General features: G+C 36.4%; 1 protein-coding gene across 1 annotated transcript in view; it reads left to right on the top strand.

Moving 5' to 3' along the window:
• The window catches only part of FIG4 (FIG4 phosphoinositide 5-phosphatase), a 77,349-nt gene extending 62,010 nt beyond the window's left edge, over positions 1 to 15,339 (top strand). Inside the window, exon 23 of the mRNA XM_074819357.1 lies at positions 12,420 to 15,339. Coding sequence (XP_074675458.1) covers positions 12,420 to 12,597 — 178 coding nt within the window. The 3' untranslated portion in view covers positions 12,598 to 15,339. The remainder of the gene's footprint in view (positions 1 to 12,419) is intronic.
• The last annotated feature ends 1,554 nt before the right edge of the window (positions 15,340 to 16,893 follow it).

Genomic DNA, 16,893 nt, shown 5'->3' with positions numbered 1-16,893 from the left:
TTCCACTGTCTGACCACTCTTTCTGTGAAAAATTTTTTGAATACTTTAATCCCAGAAGGTTAGTATGGGAGCCATATTCAACAAAGCCAATTGTGGTGGGATGGTAGGAGGATTGTTCTCCAGAGATATCTGCCATGTGGAATAACTTTGATGTATTCTGTTGTGAATAGAGTGACTTTCCATTACTATGAAAAATAACAAAATTACAACAGGTGTACATGTTTAATTTCAACTGAAATAAGGAATTTAATTGTACGTGATCATGGATTGATTATTGCTGTTCAAGAATGACCTTTAGTGATAGGCCAGATCATTTGAATCTTTTCTTAGTACTAGTATAAAAAAGGGTCATGATATTATCCAAATATAATGTTATTGAAGAGGTCTTGGAATTTAGGTGATCAATTCCTAACTTCCCAGTTGACATCTTCCCGTACTGTAGGCAGCTTAAAGTTTCACCAAGGCAGGTTTTTATTTACTTTTGTCTCTGGGGTACGAGATCTCTTACCCAACAGCAGGGCCACTCCATAGAACTGCAGACCTTTACTGCAATCCATTGATTTACAGAAGACTCAGCTTTGCTTCCCGCAATGATTCTAGACTGTTCCCTCTATGCTGATGAAGTGAGGGAACCTTGAGCATAGCACTTACCCAAGCAGGGATAGGGACTGGGGGTGTCTCAGTGGGGCTGAGGGAGCAGGATAACATGAAACAGGTTTAATGTTGTGTATGAGACAATACTGCCTAATATCAGTGCTTAATCATTTGGTATTAAATACATTTGAAGTGATGATGCCACTGTGCGTGGTTCATCATTAATAATCTTACACTTTGTAGGTGAATGTACCTGTAGTTTTATAATAAAATATATCCAATGGGTATTAAAATAGCAAGTTAGGTTGGTAAACTGTAAAACTGTTTCTAAAAATGAAGGCACAACCCTGAATGTTTTGAAGGGAAATGGTTATTAGGAAGTAATTTTATAATAATAGGAAGAAAGACAATTCCTTTTGTGCAATTGCAAAATCTCCCAGCATGTTTGACACTGTAGGAGATAATTCCTTTCTTGCCCCCTTAAAATAGAGTAAATTATTCCCCATGCTATGCTTCTGTAAAATGAACACGTTAAAGAGTGTCTATACACATAATTCTGGTAGTCAGATGTCTATACACATAATTCTTGGGTAGTCAGATGTTCATTTTTCTCCTTTCCCAAGTGTAATTTCCATGTGTTTCCAAACAGTGAAAGTGTAAAAGTCATAGAGCACACAAATCTGTGCCTTGTGTCACTCCTCCTCTTGAAGTCAAGTAGATCATCTTTCTTTGCCAGTTCTACCAAACATGCTCTTCTGTGCAGATCTGAGAGGAAACAGGGTATCTTATAGTCAGTAAGTTTTTTTTCTGAAAGTGTATCTTTATACAGCCTAAAAATTTTCTTCAGCTATTTTTCTGCAACTTTAAAAAAACATTTAAATATTGTTTGGACAGTGACAGATTGTTCTTTCAAGAAAAGTCATAAATGTAACCAGTCTTTAAAGGCATGTTGTTCAATTCTAAAACAAGGAAGCTTTCTCTTACTGAGTTTGAATTGCTGTTCTGAGTCAGGAATTTCCTTGGAGAATACTAAATTTTTAGAGATAAAATAGTTTGAACATAGTATACTTGAGATTAGGTCAAGAGAGAGGGTTTTCAGTAATAGTAGTTGAGGCACATCTTGCACTTGTTGGACTGTTATATTTCCTTGTTGCCCAAGAAGTACTCGAAGAAGTTGAAAAATTATGCTAACTTGTATTAATTTGATGTTTGATGCATTTTAAATTGAAAAAAATCTGGCAAATTTGATTCTGCAGTAGTTCCTTCTAGATACAAATGCAATTAACCCCAGTCCTTTTCATAGTAAAATGAAGTACTCAGTCTAAAACTTTGGTTTCTCATCAGCAGTCAGATACAATTTAGTCTTAGGTTAGTTGCTGTTGTTTCCACACTTTTCAAGAAAATCTTTTTTTTAATATCCTTGTTAGATCTTAAAAAAAAACAGAACAACCTTACAACCTTAAACCTGTGGCCATTTTTATCAAATACGTAAAGCCAATAAAAAAAGAAATATTTGTTATTTTTACAAGGTCACTTCAGAGATATTTATGAACTTGAATATGCATTGTAGAAATACTGAAGAGAAGCTTTTGGCTTAAATTTAGAAACTGTAAGTATAGATTAGAAGCAAAAAATGGATACTTGAACAGGGTCTACAGTGATGCAGTGAAATAATACTGAAAATGAGTGCGTAATGTGAAAGGATATTGAAGCTTCTCTCTTTGTTCAAAGAAATTCCATGCAGGGAAAAAGGGTAGAATTTTAGTTAGAGCTAAACAGAGCTGGACTACTTTTAGCACCATCTACTATCATGTATGTGAAGAGAGACTTTGAGTACTGTAGTATAATTACTGTTGGCTGACACAGTGCACCTGTTCTAGTTCCCTCGTACTCATTGCAGTGTGGTATAAATAATACTGTAGAAAAATATACTCAGTCACCTTCCAAATGTACTTCTTACATCTAGGAGTACGAGAAATTTGATTCCCTCAAAAACAGGGAATTGAGTGTTTTGATTCACTGCAGCACTTCTGGAGAAGAGTGTTGTGCCTGTGTCCATTGTGGCCTATGCAATATAGCAACAATGTTTGTGCACCAGCTTTGATTCTTCCGTAGGTACCTACTCCCCTGCTCAGTTTTGTGGGGCACTGGTAATGCTCAAGCAGGATAACACTTTAGTGAGTGATATCTGTATGGTCCAGGGCTATCTTCTCCTTAACTACTTGAAAAATACACCCTGCCTTCAGAGATATATAGTCCATGTTTTCAGAAGTTCCCTTGATATTAAATGTGTAATCTTTTTTGTTTTTCTTAAATCAAGACTATCTAGATTCTGCTTGTCATCCAAGTATTAATCAAATATGACTCAAATTGAGTAGCAACTGTCTACAAGTTAGCAGCTAACTATGTACAGGTAGTATATGGGCTTTTTTACTGTTTGTTTCTTTGTATATGCACAATATATACGTTATTTTCTCACCAAGATAAAAGCAATGAAGCGAATTTCAGTGAACAGTAGAGCACTATATTTTCCTGTTTGTTAATTAAATGCTCTACTGGGGTTTTTTCCATCTATAATACCACTTTAAAATATAAAAGTAAAAATAGAGCAATTTCAATAGTGTCTTACAACCCTAGTTACTTTTGAAAGCTGTTGCCTCAGTTTAGAGCAATTCTTTTGTTCATTCAGTACTTCCATGTGACTTTGTTAGTATAAGGTCTATGTCTTGGAGGATTAGATAAAAAATAGCTTTATATTTGTAAACATGACATTATCACTGCTTTATAACTCTGCTAAAGAAAAGGTTGGTATTGAACTTGTCATCTTTCTGTGTATTCACATCCTAGGAGTTCTTGGGGGTTCCTTATGTTGTTGAAAGGCAGAAGTAAATGAATAAAGGATGTTTAGAGTGTTAAGTATATTTATTTTTTACACTAAGTCCGTGCAAAATATTAAATAGTTTCTTGACACTGCTGTGGAAACAGTCAATCAAGAGGTGTTCATAATTAGTCAACAAGCAACTTTGGAAATTACATGTTATGTTGGATTCTCAAGCGTATTGATAGTTTCACACTACAATGCTTTTCTTGCATGCTCTGCTTCAAATGTGCACCCCAGTATCTTGCTTCACATCAGAAAGTTAGATAATCTTTGATGAAGGCATTTATTCACAAAATGAGAATTGTTACGAATATTCCTGGAAATTATAGGTGAAGAAATTGTTTATATTCTGTCATCTGTTTACACTAAGCTTAAATCACAAAGTTGCCTTATCTAGTTGCTGTCTTCTGATGAGGTGGCGGTTGGGGTTTCCTTTTTTTAAAAAAACCCACAAATATTTTCTGCACTTCAATAGAGCACTTCCTTGCTAGACAACCCTTTGTCAGAGCAGCATCTAGTCTTCAGCAGAGTGGGGTTTTTTGAAATCCTTTTTATCCTCCCCTTTGAAATCTCCCAGAAGGGTCTGAATAGATACTGTGTTTTTACCTACAACTCTTATTTCTTCCTTTTCTTGGAACAAGATAGCTCTGCCTCTTAATTAAAACAGGCACTGCTTCAGCTCCTTGGAGATGTAAATATCTGTGTTAAATTGGGAGTAATCTACCTTCCTTCCTTCCTTAACTAAAAACTCTGCCTCTGATGGATGAAATTCTTTCTTGTTTGGTGATTATTTGGTGGATTCATTTTACTTCAGGATGTCCTGCACTGGATCTCATATTCTTTAACAGCTATATATTAAGAAGCATATGTGATCGAAACCTCTGTATACATCTAAATAAAAGTACGTAGCTCACTATTAGCTCTTGATTTGGAGCAGAGATGAGGATAATTAACCACTCTGGGTTAACTGATCCAATAACTGTAATTTCTCTTACTCTTTTGACTCACATATATACCCTGTTCTGGTATTCTAAAAATAGCTTTAAGGATTAGTATTGCTCACTTAATTTGAATCTTTCCTCTTTCTGATTCTCAGCATTTCAAACAGAGCACTGCTGTGATTCTCCAGCATTTATTGCCTGTGAGAATTCTCTTGAAATTTACTGGTCAGGCTTAGAAATTACCTGGATTTTGTCTTCTGTCTGAAGATGAAAGATTGTCCTTCACTGGGATTCTGAATGGCTGTACCACTGTCTATGTGCTTGCCAAATGGCTTGACTAAGCTGATGGTTACTGAGAGTATCTTCATTTTATATTCTGGGGGAAGTGGTTTTAAAGTAATTATGGGCACCTTCCCTGAAAGTACTTGATACTTCATGTTGGTTAGAAAAGACAAGAGAGTATCAGGAATCAACACCACATAAAAGGAAAAATTCTGTCATTTTTGGGCTTGAATACTCTGTTCATTTCTAGTCACACATCTCAAAAAGAATACTACTGGGAAGGGTCTGGGGGAAATCAATAGTACGATAGAGTTGTAGGACTCTCCAGAAGAGAGCTGGCTGGAAACTGAAGGAAATAAGTCCGTGTTGTGATGGTTTATGAAATGCTCTACTGAAGTTTGACAGGTGAAATGGTTTGGTACGATGATTTAAGTCATAGCATGACTGCATTTGATGAGAGAGGTTAACACAATAGCTGAGCCAATTCTAACAGCTCATTGCCACCAAAAGGGGGAGGTCCTGCTCTTTCTCTCCTTCCTTATCACCTACTTTTTCAGTTACTTGTGCAAGCTTTGCTACTTGTTACAGTGCTCCATAAATCAGCTCATCAGTCTGCAGCAAACTAATTTAGCAAAAAAGGCAAATAGTTTCCTGGTAGATTAATGAGATTATTTAGACCAGTGAAGGTCCCAGTTACCATCAGGGCCAGCACAGAAGAGACAGAGCCACAGGGTCAAATGCAGCAGAACTATGTGGCTGGTGGCAATTTGTTAGATTGGCTCAGTTATCTTCTGTAACACCCTTATGACAGATCAGGGAGCAGAACATGAGCTTTTTCCAGAGATCTGGGGAAAGTGGTTTGAACTCCTTGTGATTCAGAGCCCATACATGGGTATGTAGGAAGAATTATATTTTCCCATTCATCTGTTCTGTCAATATTGAGCTCTGAGCTTTTCAGGTGAAAATGTGCCTAGCATTTTTGGTAGAGTTGTCAACTGAGATGCTGAATATTATTTTAACAATAAAGCTGTTAGTATTTATCTGCCTCATACTGATTTAGATAGTAATTTTCATTTATTGGTGTGTGTTTCAAACTTAACAAAAATACATTTTTAATATCTGAATGTTCACACTTGACCTCTGGGTCCTCCATATTTCCTCCCTATCTACACCGAATGCTGAATAAAAATCTACATGTCAAATCTCATACCGTCCATTGATACAAAAAAAAGCCTGCAACAGTGACATGCGTACCTTCAGAATGATAGATGAATTGTGATGAAAATTACCTATTGTTTTTCAAAACACAGGGGTTTTTTTTAACCTGAAAAAATACCTTGAAATATAAAACAATAGTTCAGTATAATTCTGACTTGACAGGGACCTTGTTGTTACTGCAACACACACAAAGATTTAGTTTGTCTGTATCTGCTGTCCATGTGGTTTAGCATTTCTGTATGTCGTGTATTAAAAAGATAATGCAGTAGTCTCACAAGTAGAAAAAAAAAACATTTTGAGTTTTATAACTGGTCTTAGATTATTTTTTTTTAATGTGTCAAAATACATTCTGTTCTATTATTAAATTTGCCTTTTCCAAATTTTAAATAAAGAACTGTTATATCTTTTAGTACAGTGATCACTGTTAAAATGCTTTAGAAGTTCTGTGGCTTGAAGCTTGGGGGGGTTTTTTATTTTATTCTGGAGTTAGTGGGCTGATGTTTCTCACTTTTGCCTGTGAAGTCTCATTTTGATCCTAATGTCAGCAGCATTGAAATCATATCCTCTAAAAATGTGACTGTAACAAATTACTGTGAAATGACAGTAAATCTAGTTATTTCTATGTTGTGTATTATGGTTTTGTTGAATTTGGGATTTTGTAGTATTAACGGTCTCTAGCAAAAACCAGAAAGTACTAAACTATATGTCACCTTAGCCCATCTACTTTTAGACTTTTTAAAGAAAATTCTCAGGACCCATCTTCAACCTGTCCCTCTGTCTTGTCTGTAAAGTGATAAATTTCTATTCATCAATTTAAGACAACTGTCTTCCTCAAGTAACCCTATTTGAAAAAGTAAGTCTAAGCTTTTCCTTTCCAAAAAGAAACAAAATATTCCTTCTTTTTTTGTGAGTTCTTTTGATATTTGTTTTGTTTTGTCCTGTACTGCCTCTAGGTTCCTTTGTGTATTCGATCTTTAAATTTTGAATTAGTTTGTTGTCAGCATAAATCATGCCTACTTAAAAGATTTATCTTCCCTCAGAGATCACCTTTCTGTATCAGATGTTCTGACCTTCTCTCATATTCCTTCTGTCTGCACTGTAGAGAACCTGCTTCTAATTTGGATTGTAAAATGCTCATTTAGATGTATACCTGTGTAGAGAAAGTCTCTTCTTTCCCAAACCTTTGAAATTGTACGTGCTGTTGGAATTACAGGTGATTGTTGTGGGACCTGGATGCAGTCCAGGTTTTGCTGCTGGTTGGTTCTGTAAGATGCAAGTTGCAGTATTACTGGACAGAGAAGGCTTCCTGTTTTTCAGTCCTCTCCACTTACAAAGAATGTGACTGCAACTTTGTTATATGGAGGTGTTAGTGTCTAAGGAAGGAAAATTCTGTTGAAGGCTTTTTCAAGACCACAGCAAGCAATTTAAAGGGATACCGTTAGTGGGGGACAGGGGATGGACAACAAAAAACCAATACCAAACAAACAAAAACTCTGGATTTGCCAGGGTTTTGTGCGTCAGATATATTTGCTTAGGATTCAAACAAGGCAGCAGAGTACATTTTGTCTCCCGTTTTAGATATACGTTACAGACTTGAACAGAACTGATCAATGTTGAAACAAATGTTGTGGCTTTCTCGTGACTGCTATATTTCTAAGAGCTAAGCACATCACCGTGCACTTTTCCTTCAAAATATGGAACATCTTCATAGTAACTGAAGATTTTAGCTGTATCTTCTTTTACTGTAGAGACAATGCTACTTGTGGTGAAACCGTAACACCATGAAGCCTGCTCACAAGTGGGATGAAAACAATTGCACTTTGCATGTCAAGGGTGCTGTCCTTGATGACATGGTGTTTATGTTCCTATCTATGTAATTTTGATTGGGACACTATAGAGCTACAGGTCTCTAGGGAGATCTGATAGCCAAGTCATAAATAATGCGCTCTCCTTCATGACTCTATTGTAAGATATTAAACTTATTAAGTAGATTAGATTTTTACATGAATAGTGTTAGAGAAATGAGTTTAATTAAATGACTGGATAATACAAGCACTCTACAAACAGTTACAGCTTAATACAGGGTTATTAATCAAAATTGGCATGCATGAACACGCGGTTCTTTCAATATATTTTTATCATGTTGAAGCAAGTAGGTGGAAAATTGAGATTGCTACTAAATACTCAAAATGAAATACACTTTGCTGTCCAGCTTCCATTGTGCCTAAGGAAATGACTTTTGACTCTGCTTCAGAAATGTCATGTCTTTAGAAACAAAGCAATAAATAGAGGAAGCATCTAATTAGTATTATGGCTTTGTTTTGTTCTTCTATTTAATTATTCACTTGCTAGTGGACTAAACAGGCCAGCTGCATTTGAGTAAGTGATGTCTTTTGGTGTTACATAGTGACACTGGTAAGTTAGTACAGTGTGCTAGTGTCAAATACCATTGCTAGTCTTGGCTTGAATGCTTTAAACTAGATAATAAGTATCTGCAGAAGCTATGGGTGCTTTGGAAAGCAATCTACTTTTAAAGCATCTAGATATAAAGTTAGACTAATGTTTGGTACCGGTTCTGAAAACACCCACCTTAATGTTTATAATAAACTAGAAGTGATAATGAGAAGAAACTACCACTCTGCTGGGAAAAAAGCAGAAAGGAAAGGTTAAGTATGATAGAATTTCCATAGTATTATTCATACAGTTTGCCAACAACAACTAAAATAAAACACTGATTTAGTGAGAGCATAATAGCAGAGGTTGGGTTCTTCAGAAAAGCTTCAACTCTTTTGAAATAAGAGTTTTGTGTTGTTTAAAAGCGTAAAATTGGCAAGCATTTTGGAAATTTTATCCTAATCATACAGGCAGGTAACTTGCTCACATTTTTAGTATTTGTTTACATTCCACTGTAGTGCCACAGAATTCTAAGACTAAAAAGTCTAAACAGGAATTGTAATGCAATCTAAAATAAGGAAAAATAAAAATATATTCTGTGCAGTAAAGCTTCACTTTTTGCAAACTCTTTAGCTTTACTTTTTTCTCCAATTCTAGAATGGCTAAATGTTTCTATGACATAACCTAGCAAATTCTGTCTACATCCTGGTAAAATGTAACTTGGTTTTAAGTATGCAGGCAAACTCTGTGGTGACCAGTGATTTTGTTGTCTCAAATTCAATAGTAGACCTGTCTAAGTAATGCTGTCATTGCAGTCAAAGTATAATCAACTGAATGTATTGCTATGTAAAATGGAAAAATACAAATTTAAATATGAAACTGAAAAATATGACTTTAATATGGAAACCTTTTTATTTTATATACCATATTCCAGTTGTAGTGGAATATTAGGCATACTATACTACCTGACACACTGCAGTCATTTTATAAGACTTAAGAACCATCATGTGATGAAACATCCAAAATCCAACATATTTTAATAAAAGGCTACAAAATAAGGGAACAAGTTTTTTGGCAGTTTTAATAAAGATCCTCGTTTAGAAACTGTGTCAAACATTAGTTTGTGCTCATAATGCAACTAGAAGATTATTATTGCATTTCATTTATAGAAGGGTTCGGCCACTGAGTATTCCAGTTCTTCCTTGTTTTTTCCCCTTTAAAAGAGGAGATTATACACTTAAAAATAACTTCTTGTCTCTTGAAGAGCGCCCAGATAGTGAGTCATGACTGTGGCTTCTGTGGAATATGGCAGTGATGCTAACATCTGAATCTTCATTACATTTAGACTCGTCAATGTTCGCTTTTGGAAGTAGTGAGCTTTGACAGTACGTTGCTGCTGTTATTTCTTACCTGAGAAGTTTTGGGCCCAAAATTATGTGCATATGCTAACACAATATTTAAGAATAGCATTCTGACTCTTTTTCAACCATTAACACTGTCTACTATTCCAGTGTGCTATTATGTAAAGAATTTAGAAAATGTGTCTTCAGTAGCTAAAATAGTAGATGACAAATGAAAATCTAGTTAAAAAAATCTCAGGTATTAAATGCAGTTTTGGTCCTTACTGCATTATCAAAGAGGATGGAGTAGACCGTGGAACTCTGCATTAATGGCAAGGGGACAAGGTTGATCAGAAAACAACTAGTGTATGAGGAGAGATGAAATACACTTGGTTGTCTCATAGTGATGTGGAGGAGGCAAACAGAGAACGACTGTTCACCATTTCTCCCAGTGTAAGAATTACGAGCAACCAAGGCCCGTGGTAATAAATGGAGTGTCACATCAGACACAATTAAGTAATGGAACTTGTTGCCACAGGATTCTGTAAGTCTAAGAGACATTAGAAAAACTAATGAAGACCTATGGAAATCACTTTTCATGAAACAGTAGTCCAGTTTCAAATTTTGCTTTGGGTAGAATCTAAACCCCAGTTACTGAAATCTGGGAGGATATACTGGAGAAGGGATTGTTCAGTACCTGTTCTGTTTTAATAATCTGTCCTCAAACATTGCTGATGGTTACTCAATGAGACAGGCTACCGAGCCCCGTGAAATTTTGGGTCCACCTATAAGTAATGATCTGAGGGAGAGAAGTGTTCAGTGTATGTAGTGGTACGAAAATGAGTCTTCCAGAATTGAAATCTTTGTGTTGTACTGAATACCTGGGCACCTTTGTTTATAGAGAGTATAAAGCAGCAGTATTTTAATAGTTACCTAGAAAGTAAATTAGTTTCTCCAGCTGAAATATGAGCTAAAAATGTATGAAACTGATGATTTAGAGAACTCTTTAAAACATGTATGTAATTTTTTTTCATAACTGAGAAATAATTTTTCTCCTGTTTAGCATTTATAGGTGCATTGCATCCACTGTTCTAGATAATGATAGTTCTGTCAGGTTTTTTTTTTTCTTGGAGTTAATTTCAAACTTTGATTGCCTCTAAATCGAATAGTATTGACAGAAGGAAAACTTAATGCATAGGTTACCTTCAGATGGCAGTGTATTAGTCATTGAATGTTCTGTTGTGGAATCCAAACTGATCTGCTATCACACAGGTAAAATATCTGTACTGTTCAACTCTGGGAGTATTTCATAAATAATTTACTAAAATATTGCTGGGAAATGTACATGGCGTATTTATGAATACAGCTTTCACAATAGCTGAAGTGCTTTAAAAGGAAAATTACTTACTACACAGATACTTTTAGTGTTTATCCATGTATTATATATTGAATATAGTTTTGTTGCTACCCTGCAGTTGGTTGTGGAGAACACATTGCTACTGAAGAGTTTGGCTTAGAACTGTAGAATATTAAAAAGTGGAAAGGACCCTGGAGGTCATCTGATCCAGTCCCCTGCTCAGAGGAGGACCAAATTAGATGAGGTTGCTCAGGGCTGCATACACTTGATTGTTGCATATCCTTAGGGAGAAAGGTTCCACAGCCTCTCTGAGCAACAGCAGTGATTGACAACAATCACAATGGAAAAAAGTTGCCTTGTATCTAATCAGAATATCCCATGTTGCAATTTGCATTCCCTTTTTGAAATTTACCTTTTCATCTCGTACTCCAAGCTCCACAAGACACTCTCCCATTAGGTAGCTGCAGACAGCAATAAGGTCCCCTTTAGCTTCTCTTCTCCAGGCTGGACAAACCCAGCACTTGCAGTCTCTCTTCATGTGCCATGTGCTCTAGCTCTCTCATCATCTTGGTGACATTTGCTGGACTCATCCAAATAATTCATTGTCTGTCTTGTACTGGAGAGCCCAATAGTGGTCACAGTGCTCCAGATACGGTCTCTCAAACCCTGAACAGAGGGAAACAATCACTTTCCTTGACCTGCTGGCTGTGCAGAGTTACAGTTAAAAGACCAGCTTCTACCTTATGAGTGAGTCTGATTGCCAACAGTGCTTAGAAAAGATCTGACAAACTTGGGTTCTTGTAAACTTTCAAACTTCATGTATTTTTCATGAGTAGGTTTAAATATTATGATTCAAAGATAGTATTTATTGTATGAAGCTATTTTAAAAAATATTTTCATAAAGTATCAGCAGTCCCAATGTACAGAGTGCTGTTGCTGGTAATAAGTTGTCTGTTTCCTGATAATTAGATGGAAATTTCTTATCTGATAAATCCTTTCTATATGTTGGTTCAGAGTATAATCACTTGCTTGTTATAATTGCTACTAAGTGGATAGCTCAATAAAGTTTTTCTATTATCTGCTATAATGCCTGGCACAGATCTGTGTTAGCTTGGATACTGACTGACCATAGCAGATCTAAGGAAGGATGAAGAAATGAGGGCAGAGCAGAGGGAAGTGAGAAGGTATTCTGGGATGTGATTAGTGACAACTTACCTAATTACCCTACTTGGAAAGCTGGGTCTTGTCAGGTCTGCAGTAGTGATAAAAATCTAGGTAAATGAATTATCTAGTGGGCAGCTGCCCTTGCATTGACTCTCATATATATTTCAAGGGAAGGAAACACTTTTATCTCTCTGTGGAAAATTTTTACCTAAAGTTCCAAATATTCTGCATGTTTGTTTTTTTTCCAGAATACCCATCTCTTCCTTTTCTCAAGACAATATTTACGAAGTCCAGCCTCCAAGAGCTGATAGGAAATCAATAGAGATTTTTCATGCACACATTCAGGCTGGAAGAGGAAACATGCAGCCCCTGGGAAAAGATGACTTCCTCATGTACAGAGAGTACATTCGAAACAGATACATGTAAATACAAACTGGATTCTCCTGCCAAGTCTACTGTACTGATAGGTCATAAAAATAATTTTTGAAAGGAAATCTAGTTTTGTTATTTTGCAGTAATAAATTTATTATCTAACATTTCTATTTAATATTCTTTACTATATCTATACTATATTACTAAATATCCATTTACAATATTGTGCTTTACAGGAAACAAAGTGGTCTAATATTTGCTCTTCAGCTGAAAGAGAGAGTATATCTTAAGAGACTAAGTTGAATAATCAGAGTACCTACAGTCACTGAAGAGTATGTAGCCATTTATGGCAAAGAAAATATGCATCTTTATGTTTTTATAGTTAATTTCTTACATTGTTATGTTTGCTAGTAAACCTGACGTGATTCGTACATAAGCCTCAGAAGAGAATAGTTTTCTTCCTCTTTGTTCCATGACAGCAGACAATCTTTTTTACAGCAGAATGTTTTCTGATATTTCTGGAGATTTTTAGCAAACTGAGTGCTAAAATGACTACTTGTAACTTGCTGCTTTCTTAAACAAAAGAGAAAAATATGTGTCATACCAAAATTTACATCAAGGCTAACAACCTTTGTCACCCTAATTTGTGTCAAAACTAATTTCACTGGTGCTAGTAGATACAGAAATCTGTGCCTCATGCAGGGTGAAAATGGCTTGTGACTAATTGTTATGGGCTTTTAGTAGGAATCTGAGGTGAACCACTTACTGACTGTCTGCAAATGAAGGAATGCTCTCCACTTTACTGGGTTTAGACTCTTAGAGGGTGCAAACCTATCCTGTCATTTTTCTGTATGGCATTATCCTTTTTGCAGTATACTCTTTCCATCCCTGTATTTGTGCTCCTGTGAGATGCTTTCAGGTTCAAACCTACAGTCTCCCAGGGAATCAGTATCGGTAAGTGACATACAGAGACTGGATCAGCTGGGATGGGCGTGCAAGAGGAAGCAGTAGTTTGGTTAGGCAAGACTGAACATCATGCCTAGTGCTAGGTAAGAAGTGGAGATGCAGCAAGTATCTGAAATATGTTGTTTAATTTGGGTTTGTGATTAAAACATTTCTCAAATTAAAAAAATACTATTATTTGCAATTACAAGCTACAATTCACAACACAGCTTTCTAGCCCTTTGCCTTGAAGAATACTGACAGTATCAGCAGCATCCTTGACAAACCATGTTACTCCCCAAGCTTATACAGACCGTATTTCAGAATTTTCTGGAATAACCGAGTGACTGTTTTAGGGATGTCAGCATGTACTAGATGCAGAGGACATGTTCGAGTTCGTAGTAAATTGCTTGCAGGCAGCTACTGCAGACTCTTGGCTGCATGCTGCAAACATATTCTGAGTATGTTTGAACATTTGATGCGGTAAGTTGCACTTTGTCAGTACTTCAATGTAAGAAAGGATGCAGTGGGTAAAGGGAAGAGATAGAAGTTTCTTGTGATAGAAGTTTGTGTGTTTCAGGGAGTGACTTGTATGCGGTCGGCGAGAGAACATGGTACCTCAAGCTACCAAAACATTTTGGTGTCCATTTTCTTTTGCTAATTGATTAATATTGCTTTGAGAGAAACGGATGTATTCTAGCAGATGCAAGAATGAAATATCAGTTTAGATAATACTTCATTGCAACTGTTAATATTTTTCTCTGAAAAAAACCCTGTACTGAATTCTTTTGTCCAATGTGAAAAATAATTTGAAGGAATAAATGCTTGCTTTAGAAAAATGTACAGCTGGAATGCTTATCCTAATGAGGCAAATACATGATTTTCTTTCTGCACTTAAACTATTGCAAAGAATGTTTTCTAGACGATCACAATCCTTTTACTTTTGTTGTTCATAGATACTGGTGATTCATAAAAGTTGCCCTTGAAAGTGTACCACTTAACCACAGATAAGGCAAAAAATGTTGCTTCCTTTTTCAACATCTAATGTTGCAAAATATAGGAATTGCGGTAATTTTACAGCTCTAAGAGAAAATTATGTTCAGCCTGCAGTAATTCAAACACTCCTCAGGAAAAGAGGATTAAAGGGGTTTGTTTTTACAGTTCTGAGATGAATGACATTTCAGTCCATCTCTGTAATACAATGCCAGGCTTTCAGTGTCTCTCTGAATGTGTGCCATGGCAGTCCTGTTGTGGTGTCCCCTTGAACCTTTTAGTATGTATAACTGCTGCTTGTTTCTTCTAACTGCTTATAGGCATTTAAGCCATGTGCATTACTTCGTATGCTCAGGTATTCAGGTGACAGCTTGTATGATCTACCATCAGTGTACTCTTAGCAGCTGCTAAGAATACTTCAGGCTGCTAAAGTCAACTGTTTACTAGGTTTGTTTTAAAAAAACACAGCACACAAACTAAGACTCACAGCTTAACACTGCCTGAATGATTAATTTCAACAGTCCGAATAGATCTCCTGCTTAATGTATGTAAAGGGTTAATTCTAAAAGAAAATACATTCATCACCTATCTAACAGTTTCATTTGTACAGAGGATTCCAGAGATGCTGCCTCTGCATCTACCTACTTTATCCTGTTCTTGTGATAAGGTTTAGTTCTCAACTGTTAGACATTCTGAATAGATGCATATATTTCCCTTTCAGGTGCTGAGGAAAGGGTGTGTAAAATAAACATAAACACAAAAAGAATGGGCTGTGTTGGCTCTGAAGACTAACATGGTGCTCTTTTTGACTCTTAAGTGCTAATGATCATCTATATGGACAAATAAAGTATTTATGAGAAATGTGTTGGTTTTCCTCCAAAATATAGTTTGTTTCAGTGTCTTTGAAGGGTCACATTGAAATACAATACTAAAATTTACACCTGGAGAATAATGACTTTGGAATCTTTTCTTGTGAATTCGGGAGGTACAGACATCACATCAGGGCTCCGTCATTTCTGCGTCAGCAGTTCTTTGATGCCAGTCCAACAGCTTAAGCTCTGTTCTGTGACCCTCTTCAGACTGATACTTGTGCCCCTAGGAGCAGTTGTTCCCCAACACTTTCATTGGTAGTTTCACCTCCTTGTGAGTTTTCCTTCTGCTTGCAAAGCCCACTGACTTTTTGTTCTCTCACTCTCATTGCTTTCCAGAAAGACTCAGATGTGATGCTGAAATAGGATCCTTTTAATGTGCGCACAGCTGCAGCTACCAGAGGGGAGAAAGTGAAAGAGCTGTACGTAGTTCTGGTTTGACGTTTGTGGCAACTCTTTGTTTTGGTGTTGAGTTTTTGAGATTTTTGCACAGGATCACAGGAAGGTTCTGCTGCCTTTCACAGACTCAGGCCAGCCTTCACTTGTATAAACTCCAAAGCGTGTGACCTGTCAAATAGTCATGTTCTACAGTAAGAGAAAATACCAGCTTCACTCAGGAGATTATTTCATTCTCCATAGGAGTTTCACCCTGTCAGTACTCCCTGAATAATTACACATATGAGTAGAGTTCACTGAGGATAAAGCGGTGCATATGCCATACTTCAATAGTTGTGTGAGTGATGAGTTATGTATAAAGTATTGTTCCGTTTGCTGGCATAGATTGAATCAGATTGATCACCTGGAACAGACATAATGTGCTTGGCTCCTAGCTGCCTCCGTCTTCTATATATTTAGAAAATCTAATTAAAGTTGTCACCTTTGGTGGTGATTTAAAAGTAATATGGAACTAGTGCGATACATTACAAAATATTAATGAAAAAATCATACAATTAATGAAAAAATCATACATTGAAATTGCAGCCCTTGCAAGTATTGATAACCAGCAGTTCCTTACTGGAGTTCTTCAATCTATATGCTACAGAGTAAACTGTTACAGCTGCTGATCTGTCTGCTAGAATCAAGTAAAAGAGTACTGAGAAAAGGCATGAAAAACAGTGTTTAGCATTACTAGATATTCCTGGAGGAGTGATACATGCTTTTTGCCATACCTATCCCAAGGTTTGAGTGTAACTTTTAAATTCCATTCTTCTGAATGCATTCATCTGTGAAGAATAAAGAGTTAGTGTAACAAAGGTAGGACAGGCAAGCAGCATGTAATGACCCATCTTTGATGGTCCATTTGCATTTTCCCATTCCAGGTGTGGCTGTGCTGTTGGCACCAAAGCCTGGTGTGGTTTTTAGGCATTACAGTAGCCACAGAGTAGGCATTTGTGGTGGTCTTCCCATTTTTAGCAGGCAGCATGTAAAGATAGTGTGCACACTGCAACCTCCAAATCCTCTCAAAAACCTTAGGCCCTGAGAGAGCACTGTGATTTTGTATTCCCGGGCAGATCAGGTACTCTTTTTTTTTTTTTTTGTAAGGGTT

Source organism: Strix aluco, chromosome 3, assembly GCF_031877795.1.
Source record: "Strix aluco isolate bStrAlu1 chromosome 3, bStrAlu1.hap1, whole genome shotgun sequence".
Lineage (NCBI taxonomy): Eukaryota > Metazoa > Chordata > Aves > Strigiformes > Strigidae > Strix > Strix aluco.
The sequence above is the reverse complement of the archived record's forward strand: the minus strand, read 5'-3'. Positions and strand labels throughout refer to the sequence as shown.